Genomic DNA, 23,545 nt, shown 5'->3' on the forward strand with positions numbered 1-23,545 from the left:
AGCCGCTGTCTCACCTTTTTTACACCTTAAATTCTGGTATAGCAGGGATTTCGTGCACCATTATAAGGATATACGTAACATAAAGTTCAACCAACCCAGTAGATGAAGTTCGGAAACCCTATTACAATTGTATGCTTAACTTTGAAACTACTTCACTGGTTCCAACATGCGCGGGTAGTGATTTCACGATCATTTTGACCAGATTCTTGTAATGCAAACATAGTTGACCTTCCAAGAAAACACCCTACACTAGTAATGCAGTACAGATCGAAACACTGAACAGTACATTTGTTATTTACACTCTTATTTTTTCCACTGACCCTACTCACGCTGGTGGTTATGGTGTAACTCGTATGGTGAGCCATGATCCTACTTCAGTTTCAGTTTCAGTTTCAGTTTGGGAAGGACAGGAGGCTCGATGGCCTATGTTAGTCCTGGCAATGGTGGTCTCTCAGTTGATCCAACTTTCTTTTGAAAGTGTCGACGGATGGAGCCTCAACGACGTGCTGAGGTAGTGAATTCCACTCGTTGATGATTCGATGGGAAAGTCGATAGTCAGCTGACAAGTAATTTGTTCTCGGCTTATGAACTTTTTGGAGTGTCCTCGTAAATTCTCTGTTTTGGAAGACAAGAAAAATGAGGGCATGTTAGGTGCAAATTTATCACTAAGCAATTTGTAGACTGTAATCAAGTCCCCTCTAGTTCTGCGATATGACAACGGGAAAAGGTTCAGCTTGGCCAGTCAAGATTCATACGGAAGCTTCGCTATTGCGGGAACCAGCTTAGTCGCCGTTCTTTGAACCTTTTCCAGAAGCTCACTGTCTTTTTTAAAGCAGGGGCTAGCCGCCTGTATGCAGTACTCAAGTTTAGGACGAACGAACACTGTATACAAAGTCAAAAACGTCTTAGTGTCGACATGACTAAAAGCCCTACGTATTGACCATAACGTTCTAAAACTTTTGGCGGCTATTGCACGGCAGTGTGCAGTAGTCTTTAAGTCTTGACTAACGATAACTCCTAAGTCATTATATGTCTGGACGACAGGTAGCTCAGTGTTATTCATCGTATATGTATCTGTGCCTTGATGACCGATATGCATCACAACACACTTGGAAGTATTTATCGGCAACTGCCATGTTTGAGACCATTCAGATAACTTCTTCAGGTCATTTTGAAGTTCTAAGCTATCACTCTTACATCGTATCGTTCTCCATATCTTGACATCGTCAGCATATAGCAAGACCGATGATGATAGGAGACAAGGAAGGTCATTTACATATAAGAGGAATAGCACTGGCCCCAAAACTGTACCCTGGGGCACTCCACTAAGCACAGTTTCCCAGCTAGATAACTTTGAGTTCACCCTTACTCTTTGTTGACGCCCAACTAAGAAGTCTTTTATCCACATCAATAAATTACCTCCAATCCCGATATGTCTTAACTTATATAACAGCCGGTTGTGCGGAACTTTATCAAAAGCTTTACTGAAATCAATGAAGGCGACGTCTACAGGTAGCTTTTGGTCCTTAAGAGCACACCAGCTTTCACGAGCCACTAATAAGTTAGTGAGACAAGAATAACCTATTCTGAAGCCATGCTGCTTCTCCGAGAGGATCCGGTTTTTATCGAGATACTTAAACAGCTCCTTCCGAATAATCTTTTCTAAGATTTTAACAACCACACTAGTTAGGCTAACGGGGCGGTAGTTCTCAGGTTTGTGTTTCGTGCCTGTTTTGAAGACAGGACTTACTATGGCGTTTTTCCAATCTTTCGGTAAGCGACCCTGCGTAACGGATAGGTTAAAGCATGTACTTAAAGGGTTCGCAACGAAGTTAGATAATTCCTTCAGTAGCCTAGGATGTAATTCATCGGGCCCCGTGGATTTACCTATGTCAAGCTTATTTAGCAGACCAAAGACATCGAGTTCTTTAATGGTCACGCTATCTAGTGTATGTATGGGGGATCTGTATACGCTGACGAGAAGGGTGCTTCTATGGTATACACGTTGCTAAAGTAGTTCGAGAACGCTTGAGCCTTACCAAAGTCGTCCTCCACTAATGATGAAGCAGTACTGTCTCCCCATAGAGCAGGAATATTTCCTTTTCTCCTTGTCCTTTGGTTTATAAAGGAATACAAGCGTTTAGGACATTCTATGGATTCCTTAACAAGTTTTTCTTCGTACAATTTTCTAGACTTACGGAGGGTCGAGGCACAAGTGTTCCGAGCCTTTCGATACTGAGATTTTGACTCATCAGTCCCCAGTAACCTAAATCTATCCCACGTTTTCCTTTTCTTACGGAGAAGGATACGGACCTCCCTACTGAACCATGGTGGTGAGTTTTTCGGCCCCTTTGGTATAGTCCAAGGGATGTGAGGTGTGGTAACTTTTAAGTATGATTTTCGAAATGCGTCCCAGGCCGTTTCAATGGAGGACTCTGGGTCTATTGTCCAATCTATTAACGATGCTGAGTGCATGATGTCTGGTATGTTTGCTTTCCAGACGTTGGGTCTGGACTGGACTGACGCGTCCTCATGACTGGCAGTTATATGGAAGTCGAAAGTTAAAACTGCGTGGTCACTTTTACCTAAGGGTGGCATATGGTGGAGGTTCGCAACATCATCCTCATAGTGAGTCAGTATAAGATCTAATAAGGATGATTCAGTGTCCGGGTCGTACCTAGTCGCTTCTTTCACATGTTGCACTAGGGCACATGTGATAACCGCATCAACTAGTTCCTGCTCGAAGGAATTTTCTGACGATTCAGTTCGCAGATTTTCCCAGTCTACCATAGGTGCATTAAAGTCCCCTAGGATTAGACATCGACCACTTTGGGACCAAGTATTGAGACTGCTTAACAGGATCTCATTTGCCTCACAGCTTGGACTGCGATAGACCAAACCAATCAGCAGCTCTTGTCCCTTGCATTTTAAGCGAAGACTAACTAATTCACACGTCCCACTCTCATGGGATACACTATCGATAATGGTAAATGGGATAGCATTCCTAATGAATAGAGCTACTCCCCCTCCTTTGCGCTTTTGTGTTCTGTCGGCCCTTACTAACGTAAAGCCCTCGAAATCAAGTTCTATACTATCTATAGCCTGTGTCAGCCAGGTTTCTGTTACTGCGATTATATCTGGCTTTATAGAGTCAATCTGCACACCTAGTTCCGATCGCTTATTAAGTAAGCTTCGTGCATTGGTGTAACAGATCCGAAGCCTGTTTAAGTGCCTTCGTGCTTCACCCAGAGCGGCTTCGGCATCATTCTCTGTCGAAGTCTTACAACCCGAAAATTTACAATTTTCAGGTCCTTTTCGCCAGCGTCTAACCTATGTTGTGGTTCTTTCTCGGCTTCCCGTCTTTTAACACGGTCTGCCAACGGTAGGTCCTTTCGGATAAAGACTCCTGAACCCTTTAATTTGTGTCCATTTTGTAAAATTAGGTCACGTTCGTTTGAAGAGCCGAATACTACTTTAAGCAGTCTGGAATGATTTGGTTTCGAGTCCGTTAGACTCCCTAGTCTATACACCTTTAGCAAGGTGACCCCAGTCATATTTTGAGGCATGAGTTGATTAAGCAGCTGCCTAATCAGTACAATGTCATGCTCAAAACGAGCTTTAGGTTCAGAGCTATCGCTCTCCTTAATTCTATGAAAAATAGCTGACCTGTCGCTATGATCAGTTTTCGATTTTTCAACCACTTTTACGGGGGCAGGTTTCCCTTTTATATCAATACTTTTCTTTCTTACAACCTTTACCCATTCGTCAACGCTGCTGGTAGAAGCAATAGCAGTTGCGTCAAACCTAGTGTTGGGTTTTGGGGGGTTGTCGACGACCTGAGGGGTCGTGTTATGTTTACCATTTGAAACCGATCGAGCCTTGCGATTGCGGCTCCTAGGCGTTTCCTGTTGGATCCCATCTGGGAGACGGGGAACAGAAGACCCTACTTTTCTTGAGCTTTTTTTAAGGCAGGCCCCTTTGAAGACTGCTTTTCCTTCTTTGACGGGCGTGAGTCATCTATCACCGGACTCACCTTAGTTTCCTTCACATTGATTTGCGTGTCAACAGATCGAGTGCTGTTTGACGCGTTCCGACTATGCTTTTTGAAACACTTCTTTGCAGCATCAACCAGTGAGATGGCCTCGGTTAACAAGCTGTTTGCATCCGAGCAGCACTGTTGACAAAGCCACACACAACCCTTCTTACTGAAACGTTTGAAAGCAGCAGGCAAAAACAACGTCAGACACTTATTCAATAACGTCGTCCGGCAGCAACCACTTTGTCTAACTAAATTTCTTGCTCTCACTTGTAATTCTCCTCCCAACAACAAAAAGCAAAACAACTTTCTAAGCGTGCAAACCACAGTTCACACTTTACAGCATTAAATACAGGTTAAGCTACAGAGATGGCACCCATGCAATACATTTACATAAATGGTTCAGTGAATTATTAATTAACATTATACGAAGAAATAATAACAACAGCAATAACAATAAGCTCAGCATTGAAATATACAATATGAGGAATTAACAAATAACAACAGAAAATACATATTTGAGACTGACCCAATAACAAAACTGTCACTTTGGCTTTAAATATGCACACTTTGTAGACAAAAATGTTGCATGGGTGAAACTCTACTTTATGGACGACCTTTGAACGAATTTTTAAGTGACCTTGAGAACATTAGCGAATCAGAAAAGAGTTAGTATAAAGTAAAAATATATTATAAAAAAGTAATGAATTACAATGGATATTCTTCTTTTACATGATTTAAGAACTTGTTCGAGCAGATTTTTTTCTCCAACATATAGTACAACGACATACAATGTCATCGCGGCAGTCTGCACATCGTGCTGCGGTCATTTAATTGCCGCAGTCACAGACACAGGAACTTCTTAACAGTGCCATCTGCTGTAGTCTCTCAACGATCACCTATTCTCTAAAATCTGCTGTAAAACGATCTTTTCTCCAGGGCACAACATGGTTTTCGGGAAGGCCTATCTTGCTTGACAAATCTTCTCATTGCACGAGAAGAGTGGGCTGCGGCAAAGGATCGGAATGCTCCTGTGGATGTAATTTTCATAGATCTAAGTAAAGCCTTTGATAAGGTTTCACACTCTGGTCTTAAATTCAAACTGAAACGTTTTGGAATCCATAACACAGTCGTCGATTGGATAAGTAACTTTCTCCATGACAGGAGACAAAGGGTAAGGGTTAATGGGGCTCTCTCCTCGTGGGTACCTGTAAAATGTGGGGTTCCCCAAGGCACAATCCTAGGTCCTCTTCTCTTTTTACTTTATGTAAATGAATTGCCAACTGTAGCAAAATCATCCGTTCTACTCTTCGCTGATGACATAAAGATTTGGAGACCCATACATAGTATGTCGAATAGAATAGTATTACAGGACGATCTTAGCTCATTGGTGGCATGGTTAGACAGGTGGTCACTAGAAGTAAATCCTAATAAGAGTGTAGTGATGCAGTTAAATAACTCTGATGAATCGTATGACTATACACTACGTGGATTCGTGCTACACAAAGCAAGAAACTATAAAGACTTAGGAGTTATATTAAGCAATGATCTCAAAACGACTAGTCACTGTAAGGCTGCTGCTGCAAAAGGCTATAGGGTATTATGGTCAATTCGTAGGTCTTTTCAGTATTTAGATGATGAAATGTTTGGATTACTATACCCGATTTATGTGCAACCACATTTAGAATACGGGATTCAAGTAGCGAGTCGTCGAGACTCGCATCGACGACCATTCGAATCAGCATACGAAGGACCCTTCAAAGTTCTTCAACGTGAATCTAAGTACTATATAGTCGATAAGAACGAAACAAACGATAGCATCAGCATCGTTCGCTTAAAAGCAGCGTATTTAGAAGGAAATCCTATCTACGTGGATTTTCCTTCGGTGCAATCGCACAACACGACTCCTACACTCATAATTCCTCAACCGACAACCAACACTAGCGATGATACACCGAATGTGTCTGATAATAAACCTAAAACGACGCGTTCTGGAAGAAGAGTAAGATTTCCAGAACATTTAAACGACTACTGCACGTAAGGCACTACTCGACATTTTATATTATCTCGATTTTTCTTTTTACGATATATAATATTTCAAAAAAAAACAATTTTAGTATGCCTATATATTTATATTTTTATTGAAAACAAAAAACAAAAAAATTATTTTTTTTAACGCTATTACGTGTGTTTGAATTTATTTTCCATTTTTTCGCCGACATTGTGTTTTTACGCACATACGAGTGTATTTTGACATGCACTTACACTTTCTTTTTTCCTTTCTAGGACGGCTGGAAAAGAACGATGCAGTTTACGAGGAGTCGAAATTTTCGTTGTAACTCTTTCTTTTTTTACTATGTTGTACCTCGGTCCCATATAGTAAGGAAAGACGACCAGACGCTGCTACACTTAGTAAGCTATCAGAAGAGTGTTTACCAACGACAAACTCGTTGAGTGTAAACTTCTGGCTGGCCACGTCTTAGGGTCGTCACTGCCCCACTAGGGGGAGAGTGATCTGTAGCGGTAAATAAATCCTCAAAACAAATATTTCTAAGTTCTCGACATTGGATGCTGACCATATATTTTAGTGGACTCATCTAGCTGAAGGCGCTCGGTCATGCATCCGCACCAGATCACGTGTGGTAACGCCGTGCTCAACATCAACCGCAATCGCTAGCTAGATTAGATCAGAGAATTCCGATATATTGGTTATCGCCAAATACACTCTTCCGATCTCCTCGACTCTGTCTTTTGATTTCTTTGGGTGGGAACGAAATACATTAGAAGGTGTTACTGGTAGAAGCGTTGTCAAACACTGAATACCTGTCACATGCTCAAGCTGAACTAAGCGAAATGGAGAGACACCTGGGTGGATCTGATGGTGTTATGGCACAGAGAACAGATAATCACATGTGATATTTGATTAGCCGGAAAATATAATAAACTGAAAAAGAAAAAAAAAGAAGTGATTTCCAGTTTATAATGACACTCCATACGTAACAAGTAACTTTTCTACCAAACTGAGATAATAGTACAACTTCCATTGTAAAAGTTGTCATTTCTGTCAGGTTCAATACCTATAGTGTTTGAACATCATCCACGCTAATAACGTAAAAATAACTACCCAGTAAGCTAAGCCGCTGTCTCACCTTTTTTACACCTTAAATTCTGGTATAGCAGGGATTTCGTGCACCATTATAAGGATATACGTAACATAAAGTTCAACCAACCCAGTAGATGAAGTTCGGAAACCCTATTACAATTGTATGCTTAACTTTGAAACTACTTCACTGGTTCCAACATGCGCGGGTAGTGATTTCACGATCATTTTGACCAGATTCTTGTAATGCAAACATAGTTGACCTTCCAAGAAAACACCCTACACTAGTAATGCAGTACAGATCGAAACACTGAACAGTACATTTGTTATTTACACTCTTATTTTTTCCACTGACCCTACTCACGCTGGTGGTTATGGTGTAACTCGTATGGTGAGCCAAGATCCTACTTAAAAACAACGTCACACACTTATTCAATAACGTCGTCCGGCAGCAACCACTTTGTCTAACTAAATTTCTTGCTCTCACTTGTAATTCTCCTCCCAACAACAAAAAGCAAAACAACTTTCTAAGCGTGCAAACCACAGTTCACACTTTACAGCATTAAATACAGGTTAAGCTACAGAGATGGCACCCATGCAATACATTTACATAAATGGTTCAGTGAATTATTAATTAACATTATACGAAGAAATAATAACAACAGCAATAACAATAAGCTCAGCATTGAAATATACAATATGAGGAATTAACAAATAACAACAGAAAATACATATTTGAGACTGACCCAATAACAAAACTGTCACTTTGGCTTTAAATATGCACACTTTGTAGACAAAAATGTTGCATGGGTGAAACTCTACTTTATGGACGACCTTTGAACGAATTTTTAAGTGACCTTGAGAACATTAGCGAATCAGAAAAGAGTTAGTATAAAGTAAAAATATATTATAAAAAAGTAATGAATTACAATGGATATTCTTCTTTTACATGATTTAAGAACTTGTTCGAGCAGATTTTTTTCTCCAACATATAGTACAACGACATACAATGTCATCGCGGCAGTCTGCACATCGTGCTGCGGTCATTTAATTGCCGCAGTCACAGACACAGGAACTTCTTAACAGTGCCATCTGCTGTAGTCTCTCAACGATCACCTATTCTCTAAAATCTGCTGTAAAACGATCTTTTCTCCAGGGCACAACATGGTTTTCGGGAAGGCCTATCTTGCTTGACAAATCTTCTCATTGCACGAGAAGAGTGGGCTGCGGCAAAGGATCGGAATGCTCCTGTGGATGTAATTTTCATAGATCTAAGTAAAGCCTTTGATAAGGTTTCACACTCTGGTCTTAAATTCAAACTGAAACGTTTTGGAATCCATAACACAGTCGTCGATTGGATAAGTAACTTTCTCCATGACAGGAGACAAAGGGTAAGGGTTAATGGGGCTCTCTCCTCGTGGGTACCTGTAAAATGTGGGGTTCCCCAAGGCACAATCCTAGGTCCTCTTCTCTTTTTACTTTATGTAAATGAATTGCCAACTGTAGCAAAATCATCCGTTCTACTCTTCGCTGATGACATAAAGATTTGGAGACCCATACATAGTATGTCGAATAGAATAGTATTACAGGACGATCTTAGCTCATTGGTGGCATGGTTAGACAGGTGGTCACTAGAAGTAAATCCTAATAAGAGTGTAGTGATGCAGTTAAATAACTCTGATGAATCGTATGACTATACACTACGTGGATTCGTGCTACACAAAGCAAGAAACTATAAAGACTTAGGAGTTATATTAAGCAATGATCTCAAAACGACTAGTCACTGTAAGGCTGCTGCTGCAAAAGGCTATAGGGTATTATGGTCAATTCGTAGGTCTTTTCAGTATTTAGATGATGAAATGTTTGGATTACTATACCCGATTTATGTGCAACCACATTTAGAATACGGGATTCAAGTAGCGAGTCGTCGAGACTCGCATCGACGACCATTCGAATCAGCATACGAAGGACCCTTCAAAGTTCTTCAACGTGAATCTAAGTACTATATAGTCGATAAGAACGAAACAAACGATAGCATCAGCATCGTTCGCTTAAAAGCAGCGTATTTAGAAGGAAATCCTATCTACGTGGATTTTCCTTCGGTGCAATCGCACAACACGACTCCTACACTCATAATTCCTCAACCGACAACCAACACTAGCGATGATACACCGAATGTGTCTGATAATAAACCTAAAACGACGCGTTCTGGAAGAAGAGTAAGATTTCCAGAACATTTAAACGACTACTGCACGTAAGGCACTACTCGACATTTTATATTATCTCGATTTTTCCTTTTACGATATATAATATTTCAAAAAAAAACAATTTTAGTATGCCTATATATTTATATTTTTATTGAAAACAAAAAACAAAAAAATTATTTTTTTTAACGCTATTACGTGTGTTTGAATTTATTTTCCATTTTTTCGCCGACATTGTGTTTTTACGCACATACGAGTGTATTTTGACATGCACTTACACTTTCTTTTTTCCTTTCTAGGACGGCTGGAAAAGAACGATGCAGTTTACGAGGAGTCGAAATTTTCGTTGTAACTCTTTCTTTTTTTACTATGTTGTACCTCGGTCCCATATAGTAAGGAAAGACGACCAGACGCTGCTACACTTAGTAAGCTATCAGAAGAGTGTTTACCAACGACAAACTCGTTGAGTGTAAACTTCTGGCTGGCCACGTCTTAGGGTCGTCACTGCCCCACTAGGGGGAGAGTGATCTGTAGCGGTAAATAAATCCTCAAAACAAATATTTCTAAGTTCTCGACATTGGATGCTGACCATATATTTTAGTGGACTCATCTAGCTGAAGGCGCTCGGTCATGCATCCGCACCAGATCACGTGTGGTAACGCCGTGCTCAACATCAACCGCAATCGCTAGCTAGATTAGATCAGAGAATTCCGATATATTGGTTATCGCCAAATACACTCTTCCGATCTCCTCGACTCTGTCTTTTGATTTCTTTGGGTGGGAACGAAATACATTAGAAGGTGTTACTGGTAGAAGCGTTGTCAAACACTGAATACCTGTCACATGCTCAAGCTGAACTAAGCGAAATGGAGAGACACCTGGGTGGATCTGATGGTGTTATGGCACAGAGAACAGATAATCACATGTGATATTTGATTAGCCGGAAAATATAATAAACTGAAAAAGAAAAAAAAGAAGTGATTTCCAGTTTATAATGACACTCCATACGTAACAAGTAACTTTTCTACCAAACTGAGATAATAGTACAACTTCCATTGTAAAAGTTGTCATTTCTGTCAGGTTCAATACCTATAGTGTTTGAACATCATCCACGCTAATAACGTAAAAATAACTACCCAGTAAGCTAAGCCGCTGTCTCACCTTTTTTACACCTTAAATTCTGGTATAGCAGGGATTTCGTGCACCATTATAAGGATATACGTAACATAAAGTTCAACCAACCCAGTAGATGAAGTTCGGAAACCCTATTACAATTGTATGCTTAACTTTGAAACTACTTCACTGGTTCCAACATGCGCGGGTAGTGATTTCACGATCATTTTGACCAGATTCTTGTAATGCAAACATAGTTGACCTTCCAAGAAAACACCCTACACTAGTAATGCAGTACAGATCGAAACACTGAACAGTACATTTGTTATTTACACTCTTATTTTTTCCACTGACCCTACTCACGCTGGTGGTTATGGTGTAACTCGTATGGTGAGCCAAGATCCTACTTAAAAACAACGTCACACACTTATTCAATAACGTCGTCCGGCAGCAACCACTTTGTCTAACTAAATTTCTTGCTCTCACTTGTAATTCTCCTCCCAACAACAAAAAGCAAAACAACTTTCTAAGCGTGCAAACCACAGTTCACACTTTACAGCATTAAATACAGGTTAAGCTACAGAGATGGCACCCATGCAATACATTTACATAAATGGTTCAGTGAATTATTAATTAACATTATACGAAGAAATAATAACAACAGCAATAACAATAAGCTCAGCATTGAAATATACAATATGAGGAATTAACAAATAACAACAGAAAATACATATTTGAGACTGACCCAATAACAAAACTGTCACTTTGGCTTTAAATATGCACACTTTGTAGACAAAAATGTTGCATGGGTGAAACTCTACTTTATGGACGACCTTTGAACGAATTTTTAAGTGACCTTGAGAACATTAGCGAATCAGAAAAGAGTTAGTATAAAGTAAAAATATATTATAAAAAAGTAATGAATTACAATGGATATTCTTCTTTTACATGATTTAAGAACTTGTTCGAGCAGATTTTTTTCTCCAACATATAGTACAACGACATACAATGTCATCGCGGCAGTCTGCACATCGTGCTGCGGTCATTTAATTGCCGCAGTCACAGACACAGGAACTTCTTAACAGTGCCATCTGCTGTAGTCTCTCAACGATCACCTATTCTCTAAAATCTGCTGTAAAACGATCTTTTCTCCAGGGCACAACATGGTTTTCGGGAAGGCCTATCTTGCTTGACAAATCTTCTCATTGCACGAGAAGAGTGGGCTGCGGCAAAGGATCGGAATGCTCCTGTGGATGTAATTTTCATAGATCTAAGTAAAGCCTTTGATAAGGTTTCACACTCTGGTCTTAAATTCAAACTGAAACGTTTTGGAATCCATAACACAGTCGTCGATTGGATAAGTAACTTTCTCCATGACAGGAGACAAAGGGTAAGGGTTAATGGGGCTCTCTCCTCGTGGGTACCTGTAAAATGTGGGGTTCCCCAAGGCACAATCCTAGGTCCTCTTCTCTTTTACTTTATGTAAATGAATTGCCAACTGTAGCAAAATCATCCGTTCTACTCTTCGCTGATGACATAAAGATTTGGAGACCCATACATAGTATGTCGAATAGAATAGTATTACAGGACGATCTTAGCTCATTGGTGGCATGGTTAGACAGGTGGTCACTAGAAGTAAATCCTAATAAGAGTGTAGTGATGCAGTTAAATAACTCTGATGAATCGTATGACTATACACTACGTGGATTCGTGCTACACAAAGCAAGAAACTATAAAGACTTAGGAGTTATATTAAGCAATGATCTCAAAACGACTAGTCACTGTAAGGCTGCTGCTGCAAAAGGCTATAGGGTATTATGGTCAATTCGTAGGTCTTTTCAGTATTTAGATGATGAAATGTTTGGATTACTATACCCGATTTATGTGCAACCACATTTAGAATACGGGATTCAAGTAGCGAGTCGTCGAGACTCGCATCGACGACCATTCGAATCAGCATACGAAGGACCCTTCAAAGTTCTTCAACGTGAATCTAAGTACTATATAGTCGATAAGAACGAAACAAACGATAGCATCAGCATCGTTCGCTTAAAAGCAGCGTATTTAGAAGGAAATCCTATCTACGTGGATTTTCCTTCGGTGCAATCGCACAACACGACTCCTACACTCATAATTCCTCAACCGACAACCAACACTAGCGATGATACACCGAATGTGTCTGATAATAAACCTAAAACGACGCGTTCTGGAAGAAGAGTAAGATTTCCAGAACATTTAAACGACTACTGCACGTAAGGCACTACTCGACATTTTATATTATCTCGATTTTTCTTTTTACGATATATAATATTTCAAAAAAAAACAATTTTAGTATGCCTATATATTTATATTTTTATTGAAAACAAAAAACAAAAAAATTATTTTTTTTAACGCTATTACGTGTGTTTGAATTTATTTTCCATTTTTTCGCCGACATTGTGTTTTTACGCACATACGAGTGTATTTTGACATGCACTTACACTTTCTTTTTCCTTTCTAGGACGGCTGGAAAAGAACGATGCAGTTTACGAGGAGTCGAAATTTTCGTTGTAACTCTTTCTTTTTTACTATGTTGTACCTCGGTCCCATATAGTAAGGAAAGACGACCAGACGCTGCTACACTTAGTAAGCTATCAGAAGAGTGTTTACCAACGACAAACTCGTTGAGTGTAAACTTCTGGCTGGCCACGTCTTAGGGTCGTCACTGCCCCACTAGGGGGAGAGTGATCTGTAGCGGTAAATAAATCCTCAAAACAAATATTTCTAAGTTCTCGACATTGGATGCTGACCATATATTTTAGTGGACTCATCTAGCTGAAGGCGCTCGGTCATGCATCCGCACCAGATCACGTGTGGTAACGCCGTGCTCAACATCAACCGCAATCGCTAGCTAGATTAGATCAGAGAATTCCGATATATTGGTTATCGCCAAATACACTCTTCCGATCTCCTCGACTCTGTCTTTTGATTTCTTTGGGTGGGAACGAAATACATTAGAAGGTGTTACTGGTAGAAGCGTTGTCAAACACTGAATACCTGTCACATGCTCAAGCTGAACTAAGCGAAATGGAGAGACACCTGGGTGGATCTGATGGTGTTATGGCACAGAGAACAGATAATCACATGTGATATTTGATTAGCCGGAAAATATAATAAACTGAAAAAGAAAAAAAAGAAGTGATTTCCAGTTTATAATGACACTCCATACGTAACAAGTAACTTTTCTACCAAACTGAGATAATAGTACAACTTCCATTGTAAAAGTTGTCATTTCTGTCAGGTTCAATACCTATAGTGTTTGAACATCATCCACGCTAATAACGTAAAAATAACTACCCAGTAAGCTAAGCCGCTGTCTCACCTTTTTTACACCTTAAATTCTGGTATAGCAGGGATTTCGTGCACCATTATAAGGATATACGTAACATAAAGTTCAACCAACCCAGTAGATGAAGTTCGGAAACCCTATTACAATTGTATGCTTAACTTTGAAACTACTTCACTGGTTCCAACATGCGCGGGTAGTGATTTCACGATCATTTTGACCAGATTCTTGTAATGCAAACATAGTTGACCTTCCAAGAAAACACCCTACACTAGTAATGCAGTACAGATCGAAACACTGAACAGTACATTTGTTATTTACACTCTTATTTTTTCCACTGACCCTACTCACGCTGGTGGTTATGGTGTAACTCGTATGGTGAGCCAAGATCCTACTTAAAAACAACGTCACACACTTATTCAATAACGTCGTCCGGCAGCAACCACTTTGTCTAACTAAATTTCTTGCTCTCACTTGTAATTCTCCTCCCAACAACAAAAAGCAAAACAACTTTCTAAGCGTGCAAACCACAGTTCACACTTTACAGCATTAAATACAGGTTAAGCTACAGAGATGGCACCCATGCAATACATTTACATAAATGGTTCAGTGAATTATTAATTAACATTATACGAAGAAATAATAACAACAGCAATAACAATAAGCTCAGCATTGAAATATACAATATGAGGAATTAACAAATAACAACAGAAAATACATATTTGAGACTGACCCAATAACAAAACTGTCACTTTGGCTTTAAATATGCACACTTTGTAGACAAAAATGTTGCATGGGTGAAACTCTACTTTATGGACGACCTTTGAACGAATTTTTAAGTGACCTTGAGAACATTAGCGAATCAGAAAAGAGTTAGTATAAAGTAAAAATATATTATAAAAAAGTAATGAATTACAATGGATATTCTTCTTTTACATGATTTAAGAACTTGTTCGAGCAGATTTTTTTCTCCAACATATAGTACAACGACATACAATGTCATCGCGGCAGTCTGCACATCGTGCTGCGGTCATTTAATTGCCGCAGTCACAGACACAGGAACTTCTTAACAGTGCCATCTGCTGTAGTCTCTCAACGATCACCTATTCTCTAAAATCTGCTGTAAAACGATCTTTTCTCCAGGGCACAACATGGTTTTCGGGAAGGCCTATCTTGCTTGACAAATCTTCTCATTGCACGAGAAGAGTGGGCTGCGGCAAAGGATCGGAATGCTCCTGTGGATGTAATTTTCATAGATCTAAGTAAAGCCTTTGATAAGGTTTCACACTCTGGTCTTAAATTCAAACTGAAACGTTTTGGAATCCATAACACAGTCGTCGATTGGATAAGTAACTTTCTCCATGACAGGAGACAAAGGGTAAGGGTTAATGGGGCTCTCTCCTCGTGGGTACCTGTAAAATGTGGGGTTCCCAAGGCACAATCCTAGGTCCTCTTCTCTTTTTACTTTATGTAAATGAATTGCCAACTGTAGCAAAATCATCCGTTCTACTCTTCGCTGATGACATAAAGATTTGGAGACCCATACATAGTATGTCGAATAGAATAGTATTACAGGACGATCTTAGCTCATTGGTGGCATGGTTAGACAGGTGGTCACTAGAAGTAAATCCTAATAAGAGTGTAGTGATGCAGTTAAATAACTCTGATGAATCGTATGACTATACACTACGTGGATTCGTGCTACACAAAGCAAGAAACTATAAAGACTTAGGAGTTATATTAAGCAATGATCTCAAAACGACTAGTCACTGTAAGGCTGCTGCTGCAAAAGGCTATAGGGTATTATGGTCAATTCGTAGGTCTTTTCAGTATTTAGATGATGAAATGTTTGGATTACTATACCCGATTTATGTGCAACCACATTTAGAATACGGGATTCAAGTAGCGAGTCGTCGAGACTCGCATCGACGACCATTCGAATCAGCATACGAAGGACCCTTCAAAGTTCTTCAACGTGAATCTAAGTACTATATAGTCGATAAGAACGAAACAAACGATAGCATCAGCATCGTTCGCTTAAAAGCAGCGTATTTAGAAGGAAATCCTATCTACGTGGATTTTCCTTCGGTGCAATCGCACAACACGACTCCTACACTCATAATTCCTCAACCGACAACCAACACTAGCGATGATACACCGAATGTGTCTGATAATAAACCTAAAACGACGCGTTCTGGAAGAAGAGTAAGATTTCCAGAACATTTAAACGACTACTGCACGTAAGGCACTACTCGACATTTTATATTATCTCGATTTTTCCTTTTACGATATATAATATTTCAAAAAAAAACAATTTTAGTATGCCTATATATTTATATTTTTATTGAAAACAAAAAACAAAAAAATTATTTTTTTTAACGCTATTACGTGTGTTTGAATTTATTTTCCATTTTTTCGCCGACATTGTGTTTTTACGCACATACGAGTGTATTTTGACATGCACTTACACTTTCTTTTTTCCTTTCTAGGACGGCTGGAAAAGAACGATGCAGTTTACGAGGAGTCGAAATTTTCGTTGTAACTCTTTCTTTTTTTACTATGTTGTACCTCGGTCCCATATAGTAAGGAAAGACGACCAGACGCTGCTACACTTAGTAAGCTATCAGAAGAGTGTTTACCAACGACAAACTCGTTGAGTGTAAACTTCTGGCTGGCCACGTCTTAGGGTCGTCACTGCCCCACTAGGGGGAGAGTGATCTGTAGCGGTAAATAAATCCTCAAAACAAATATTTCTAAGTTCTCGACATTGGATGCTGACCATATATTTTAGTGGACTCATCTAGCTGAAGGCGCTCGGTCATGCATCCGCACCAGATCACGTGTGGTAACGCCGTGCTCAACATCAACCGCAATCGCTAGCTAGATTAGATCAGAGAATTCCGATATATTGGTTATCGCCAAATACACTCTTCCGATCTCCTCGACTCTGTCTTTTGATTTCTTTGGGTGGGAACGAAATACATTAGAAGGTGTTACTGGTAGAAGCGTTGTCAAACACTGAATACCTGTCACATGCTCAAGCTGAACTAAGCGAAATGGAGAGACACCTGGGTGGATCTGATGGTGTTATGGCACAGAGAACAGATAATCACATGTGATATTTGATTAGCCGGAAAATATAATAAACTGAAAAAGAAAAAAAAGAAGTGATTTCCAGTTTATAATGACACTCCATACGTAACAAGTAACTTTTCTACCAAACTGAGATAATAGTACAACTTCCATTGTAAAAGTTGTCATTTCTGTCAGGTTCAATACCTATAGTGTTTGAACATCATCCACGCTAATAACGTAAAAATAACTACTCAGTAAGCTAAGCCGCTGTCTCACCTTTTTTACACCTTAAATTCTGGTATAGCAGGGATTTCGTGCACCATTATAAGGATATACGTAACATAAAGTTCAACCAACCCAGTAGATGAAGTTCGGAAACCCTATTACAATTGTATGCTTAACTTTGAAACTACTTCACTGGTTCCAACATGCGCGGGTAGTGATTTCACGATCATTTTGACCAGATTCTTGTAATGCAAACATAGTTGACCTTCCAAGAAAACACCCTACACTAGTAATGCAGTACAGATCGAAACACTGAACAGTACATTTGTTATTTACACTCTTATTTTTTCCACTGACCCTACTCACGCTGGTGGTTATGGTGTAACTCGTATGGTGAGCCAAGATCCTACTTAAAAACAACGTCACACACTTATTCAATAACGTCGTCCGGCAGCAACCACTTTGTCTAACTAAATTTCTTGCTCTCACTTGTAATTCTCCTCCCAACAACAAAAAGCAAAACAACTTTCTAAGCGTGCAAACCACAGTTCACACTTTACAGCATTAAATACAGGTTAAGCTACAGAGATGGCACCCATGCAATACATTTACATAAATGGTTCAGTGAATTATTAATTAACATTATACGAAGAAATAATAACAACAGCAATAACAATAAGCTCAGCATTGAAATATACAATATGAGGAATTAACAAATAACAACAGAAAATACATATTTGAGACTGACCCAATAACAAAACTGTCACTTTGGCTTTAAATATGCACACTTTGTAGACAAAAATGTTGCATGGGTGAAACTCTACTTTATGGACGACCTTTGAACGAATTTTTAAGTGACCTTGAGAACATTAGCGAATCAGAAAAGAGTTAGTATAAAGTAAAAATATATTATAAAAAAGTAATGAATTACAATGGATATTCTTCTTTTACATGATTTAAGAACTTGTTCGAGCAGATTTTTTTCTCCAACATATAGTACAACGACATACAATGTCATCGCGGCAGTCTGCACATCGTGCTGCGGTCATTTAATTGCCGCAGTCACAGACACAGGAACTTCTTAACAGTGCCATCTGCTGTAGTCTCTCAACGATCGCCTATTCTCTAAAATCTGCTGTAAAACGATCTTTTCTCCAGGGCACAACATGGTTTTCGGGAAGGCCTATCTTGCTTGACAAATCTTCTCATTGCACGAGAAGAGTGGGCTGCGGCAAAGGATCGGAATGCTCCTGTGGATGTAATTTTCATAGATCTAAGTAAAGCCTTTGATAAGGTTTCACACTCTGGTCTTAAATTCAAACTGAAACGTTTTGGAATCCATAACACAGTCGTCGATTGGATAAGTAACTTTCTCCATGACAGGAGACAAAGGGTAAGGGTTAATGGGGCTCTCTCCTCGTGGGTACCTGTAAAATGTGGGGTTCCCCAAGGCACAATCCTAGGTCCTCTTCTCTTTTTACTTTATGTAAATGAATTGCCAACTGTAGCAAAATCATCCGTTCTACTCTTCGCTGATGACATAAAGATTTGGAGACCCATACATAGTATGTCGAATAGAATAGTATTACAGGACGATCTTAGCTCATTGGTGGCATGGTTAGACAGGTGGTCACTAGAAGTAAATCCTAATAAGAGTGTAGTGATGCAGTTAAATAACTCTGATGAATCGTATGACTATACACTACGTGGATTCGTGCTACACAAAGCAAGAAACTATAAAGACTTAGGAGTTATATTAAGCAATGATCTCAAAACGACTAGTCACTGTAAGGCTGCTGCTGCAAAAGGCTATAGGGTATTATGGTCAATTCGTAGGTCTTTTCAGTATTTAGATGATGAAATGTTTGGATTACTATACCCGATTTATGTGCAACCACATTTAGAATACGGGATTCAAGTAGCGAGTCGTCGAGACTCGCATCGACGACCATTCGAATCAGCATACGAAGGACCCTTCAAAGTTCTTCAACGTGAATCTAAGTACTATATAGTCGATAAGAACGAAACAAACGATAGCATCAGCATCGTTCGCTTAAAAGCAGCGTATTTAGAAGGAAATCCTATCTACGTGGATTTTCCTTCGGTGCAATCGCACAACACGACTCCTACACTCATAATTCCTCAACCGACAACCAACACTAGCGATGATACACCGAATGTGTCTGATAATAAACCTAAAACGACGCGTTCTGGAAGAAGAGTAAGATTTCCAGAACATTTAAACGACTACTGCACGTAAGGCACTACTCGACATTTTATATTATCTCGATTTTTCCTTTTACGATATATAATATTTCAAAAAAAAACAATTTTAGTATGCCTATATATTTATATTTTTATTGAAAACAAAAAACAAAAAAATTATTTTTTTTAACGCTATTACGTGTGTTTGAATTTATTTTCCATTTTTTCGCCGACATTGTGTTTTTACGCACATACGAGTGTATTTTGACATGCACTTACACTTTCTTTTTTCCTTTCTAGGACGGCTGGAAAAGAACGATGCAGTTTACGAGGAGTCGAAATTTTCGTTGTAACTCTTTCTTTTTTTACTATGTTGTACCTCGGTCCCATATAGTAAGGAAAGACGACCAGACGCTGCTACACTTAGTAAGCTATCAGAAGAGTGTTTACCAACGACAAACTCGTTGAGTGTAAACTTCTGGCTGGCCACGTCTTAGGGTCGTCACTGCCCCACTAGGGGGAGAGTGATCTGTAGCGGTAAATAAATCCTCAAAACAAATATTTCTAAGTTCTCGACATTGGATGCTGACCATATATTTTAGTGGACTCATCTAGCTGAAGGCGCTCGGTCATGCATCCGCACCAGATCACGTGTGGTAACGCCGTGCTCAACATCAACCGCAATCGCTAGCTAGATTAGATCAGAGAATTCCGATATATTGGTTATCGCCAAATACACTCTTCCGATCTCCTCGACTCTGTCTTTTGATTTCTTTGGGTGGGAACGAAATACATTAGAAGGTGTTACTGGTAGAAGCGTTGTCAAACACTGAATACCTGTCACATGCTCAAGCTGAACTAAGCGAAATGGAGAGACACCTGGGTGGATCTGATGGTGTTATGGCACAGAGAACAGATAATCACATGTGATATTTGATTAGCCGGAAAATATAATAAACTGAAAAAGAAAAAAAAGAAGTGATTTCCAGTTTATAATGACACTCCATACGTAACAAGTAACTTTTCTACCAAACTGAGATAATAGTACAACTTCCATTGTAAAAGTTGTCATTTCTGTCAGGTTCAATACCTATAGTGTTTGAACATCATCCACGCTAATAACGTAAAAATAACTACTCAGTAAGCTAAGCCGCTGTCTCACCTTTTTTACACCTTAAATTCTGGTATAGCAGGGATTTCGTGCACCATTATAAGGATATACGTAACATAAAGTTCAACCAACCCAGTAGATGAAGTTCGGAAACCCTATTACAATTGTATGCTTAACTTTGAAACTACTTCACTGGTTCCAACATGCGCGGGTAGTGATTTCACGATCATTTTGACCAGATTCTTGTAATGCAAACATAGTTGACCTTCCAAGAAAACACCCTACACTAGTAATGCAGTACAGATCGAAACACTGAACAGTACATTTGTTATTTACACTCTTATTTTTTCCACTGACCCTACTCACGCTGGTGGTTATGGTGTAACTCGTATGGTGAGCCAAGATCCTACTTAAAAACAACGTCACACACTTATTCAATAACGTCGTCCGGCAGCAACCACTTTGTCTAACTAAATTTCTTGCTCTCACTTGTAATTCTCCTCCCAACAACAAAAAGCAAAACAACTTTCTAAGCGTGCAAACCACAGTTCACACTTTACAGCATTAAATACAGGTTAAGCTACAGAGATGGCACCCATGCAATACATTTACATAAATGGTTCAGTGAATTATTAATTAACATTATACGAAGAAATAATAACAACAGCAATAACAATAAGCTCAGCATTGAAATATACAATATGAGGAATTAACAAATAACAACAGAAAATACATATTTGAGACTGACCCAATAACAAAACTGTCACTTTGGCTTTAAATATGCACACTTTGTAGACAAAAATGTTGCATGGGTGAAACTCTACTTTATGGACGACCTTTGAACGAATTTTTAAGTGACCTTGAGAACATTAGCGAATCAGAAAAGAGTTAGTATAAAGTAAAAATATATTATAAAAAAGTAATGAATTACAATGGATATTCTTCTTTTACATGATTTAAGAACTTGTTCGAGCAGATTTTTTTCTCCAACATATAGTACAACGACATACAATGTCATCGCGGCAGTCTGCACATCGTGCTGCGGTCATTTAATTGCCGCAGTCACAGACACAGGAACTTCTTAACAGTGCCATCTGCTGTAGTCTCTCAACGATCACCTATTCTCTAAAATCTGCTGTAAAACGATCTTTTCTCCAGGGCACAACATGGTTTTCGGGAAGGCCTATCTTGCTTGACAAATCTTCTCATTGCACGAGAAGAGTGGGCTGCGGCAAAGGATCGGAATGCTCCTGTGGATGTAATTTTCATAGATCTAAGTAAAGCCTTTGATAAGGTTTCACACTCTGGTCTTAAATTCAAACTGAAACGTTTTGGAATCCATAACACAGTCGTCGATTGGATAAGTAACTTTCTCCATGACAGGAGACAAAGGGTAAGGGTTAATGGGGCTCTCTCCTCGTGGGTACCTGTAAAATGTGGGGTTCCCCAAGGCACAATCCTAGGTCCTCTTCTCTTTTTACTTTATGTAAATGAATTGCCAACTGTAGCAAAATCATCCGTTCTACTCTTCGCTGATGACATAAAGATTTGGAGACCCATACATAGTATGTCGAATAGAATAGTATTACAGGACGATCTTAGCTCATTGGTGGCATGGTTAGACAGGTGGTCACTAGAAGTAAATCCTAATAAGAGTGTAGTGATGCAGTTAAATAACTCTGATGAATCGTATGACTATACACTACGTGGATTCGTGCTACACAAAGCAAGAAACTATAAAGACTTAGGAGTTATATTAAGCAATGATCTCAAAACGACTAGTCACTGTAAGGCTGCTGCTGCAAAAGGCTATAGGGTATTATGGTCAATTCGTAGGTCTTTTCAGTATTTAGATGATGAAATGTTTGGATTACTATACCCGATTTATGTGCAACCACATTTAGAATACGGGATTCAAGTAGCGAGTCGTCGAGACTCGCATCGACGACCATTCGAATCAGCATACGAAGGACCCTTCAAAGTTCTTCAACGTGAATCTAAGTACTATATAGTCGATAAGAACGAAACAAACGATAGCATCAGCATCGTTCGCTTAAAAGCAGCGTATTTAGAAGGAAATCCTATCTACGTGGATTTTCCTTCGGTGCAATCGCACAACACGACTCCTACACTCATAATTCCTCAACCGACAACCAACACTAGCGATGATACACCGAATGTGTCTGATAATAAACCTAAAACGACGCGTTCTGGAAGAAGAGTAAGATTTCCAGAACATTTAAACGACTACTGCACGTAAGGCACTACTCGACATTTTATATTATCTCGATTTTTCCTTTTACGATATATAATATTTCAAAAAAAAAACAATTTTAGTATGCCTATATATTTATATTTTTATTGAAAACAAAAAACAAAAAAATTATTTTTTTTAACGCTATTACGTGTGTTTGAATTTATTTTCCATTTTTTCGCCGACATTGTGTTTTTACGCACATACGAGTGTATTTTGACATGCACTTACACTTTCTTTTTTCCTTTCTAGGACGGCTGGAAAAGAACGATGCAGTTTACGAGGAGTCGAAATTTTCGTTGTAACTCTTTCTTTTTTTACTATGTTGTACCTCGGTCCCATATAGTAAGGAAAGACGACCAGACGCTGCTACACTTAGTAAGCTATCAGAAGAGTGTTTACCAACGACAAACTCGTTGAGTGTAAACTTCTGGCTGGCCACGTCTTAGGGTCGTCACTGCCCCACTAGGGGGAGAGTGATCTGTAGCGGTAAATAAATCCTCAAAACAAATATTTCTAAGTTCTCGACATTGGATGCTGACCATATATTTTAGTGGACTCATCTAGCTGAAGGCGCTCGGTCATGCATCCGCACCAGATCACGTGTGGTAACGCCGTGCTCAACATCAACCGCAATCGCTAGCTAGATTAGATCAGAGAATTCCGATATATTGGTTATCGCCAAATACACTCTTCCGATCTCCTCGACTCTGTCTTTTGATTTCTTTGGGTGGGAACGAAATACATTAGAAGGTGTTACTGGTAGAAGCGTTGTCAAACACTGAATACCTGTCACATGCTCAAGCTGAACTAAGCGAAATGGAGAGACACCTGGGTGGATCTGATGGTGTTATGGCACAGAGAACAGATAATCACATGTGATATTTGATTAGCCGG

At 39.3% G+C, this 23,545-nt stretch overlaps 2 protein-coding genes across 2 annotated transcripts; both read left to right on the forward strand.

Annotated features, from left to right (window-relative positions):
• The first annotated feature begins 6,157 nt into the window (after nucleotides 1-6,157).
• Nucleotides 6,158-10,088, forward strand: MS3_00008897 (uncharacterized protein). Its single transcript, XM_051217245.1, has one exon. The coding sequence runs from the start codon at nucleotides 8,702-8,704 to the stop codon at nucleotides 9,392-9,394; it is 693 nt and encodes a 230-aa protein (XP_051064137.1). The 5' UTR covers nucleotides 6,158-8,701; the 3' UTR covers nucleotides 9,395-10,088.
• Nucleotides 10,089-14,655: 4,567 nt separating this feature from the next.
• On the forward strand, nucleotides 14,656-16,080 carry MS3_00008898 (uncharacterized protein). The gene has a single exon (XM_051217246.1). It carries the CDS (start codon nucleotides 15,198-15,200, stop codon nucleotides 16,020-16,022), a length of 825 nt encoding a protein of 274 aa, XP_051064138.1. The 5' UTR covers nucleotides 14,656-15,197; the 3' UTR covers nucleotides 16,023-16,080.
• The last annotated feature ends 7,465 nt before the right edge of the window (nucleotides 16,081-23,545 follow it).

This window comes from Schistosoma haematobium (genome assembly GCF_000699445.3).
Source record: "Schistosoma haematobium chromosome Unknown HiC_scaffold_68, whole genome shotgun sequence".
Taxonomy (NCBI): domain Eukaryota; kingdom Metazoa; phylum Platyhelminthes; class Trematoda; order Strigeidida; family Schistosomatidae; genus Schistosoma; species Schistosoma haematobium.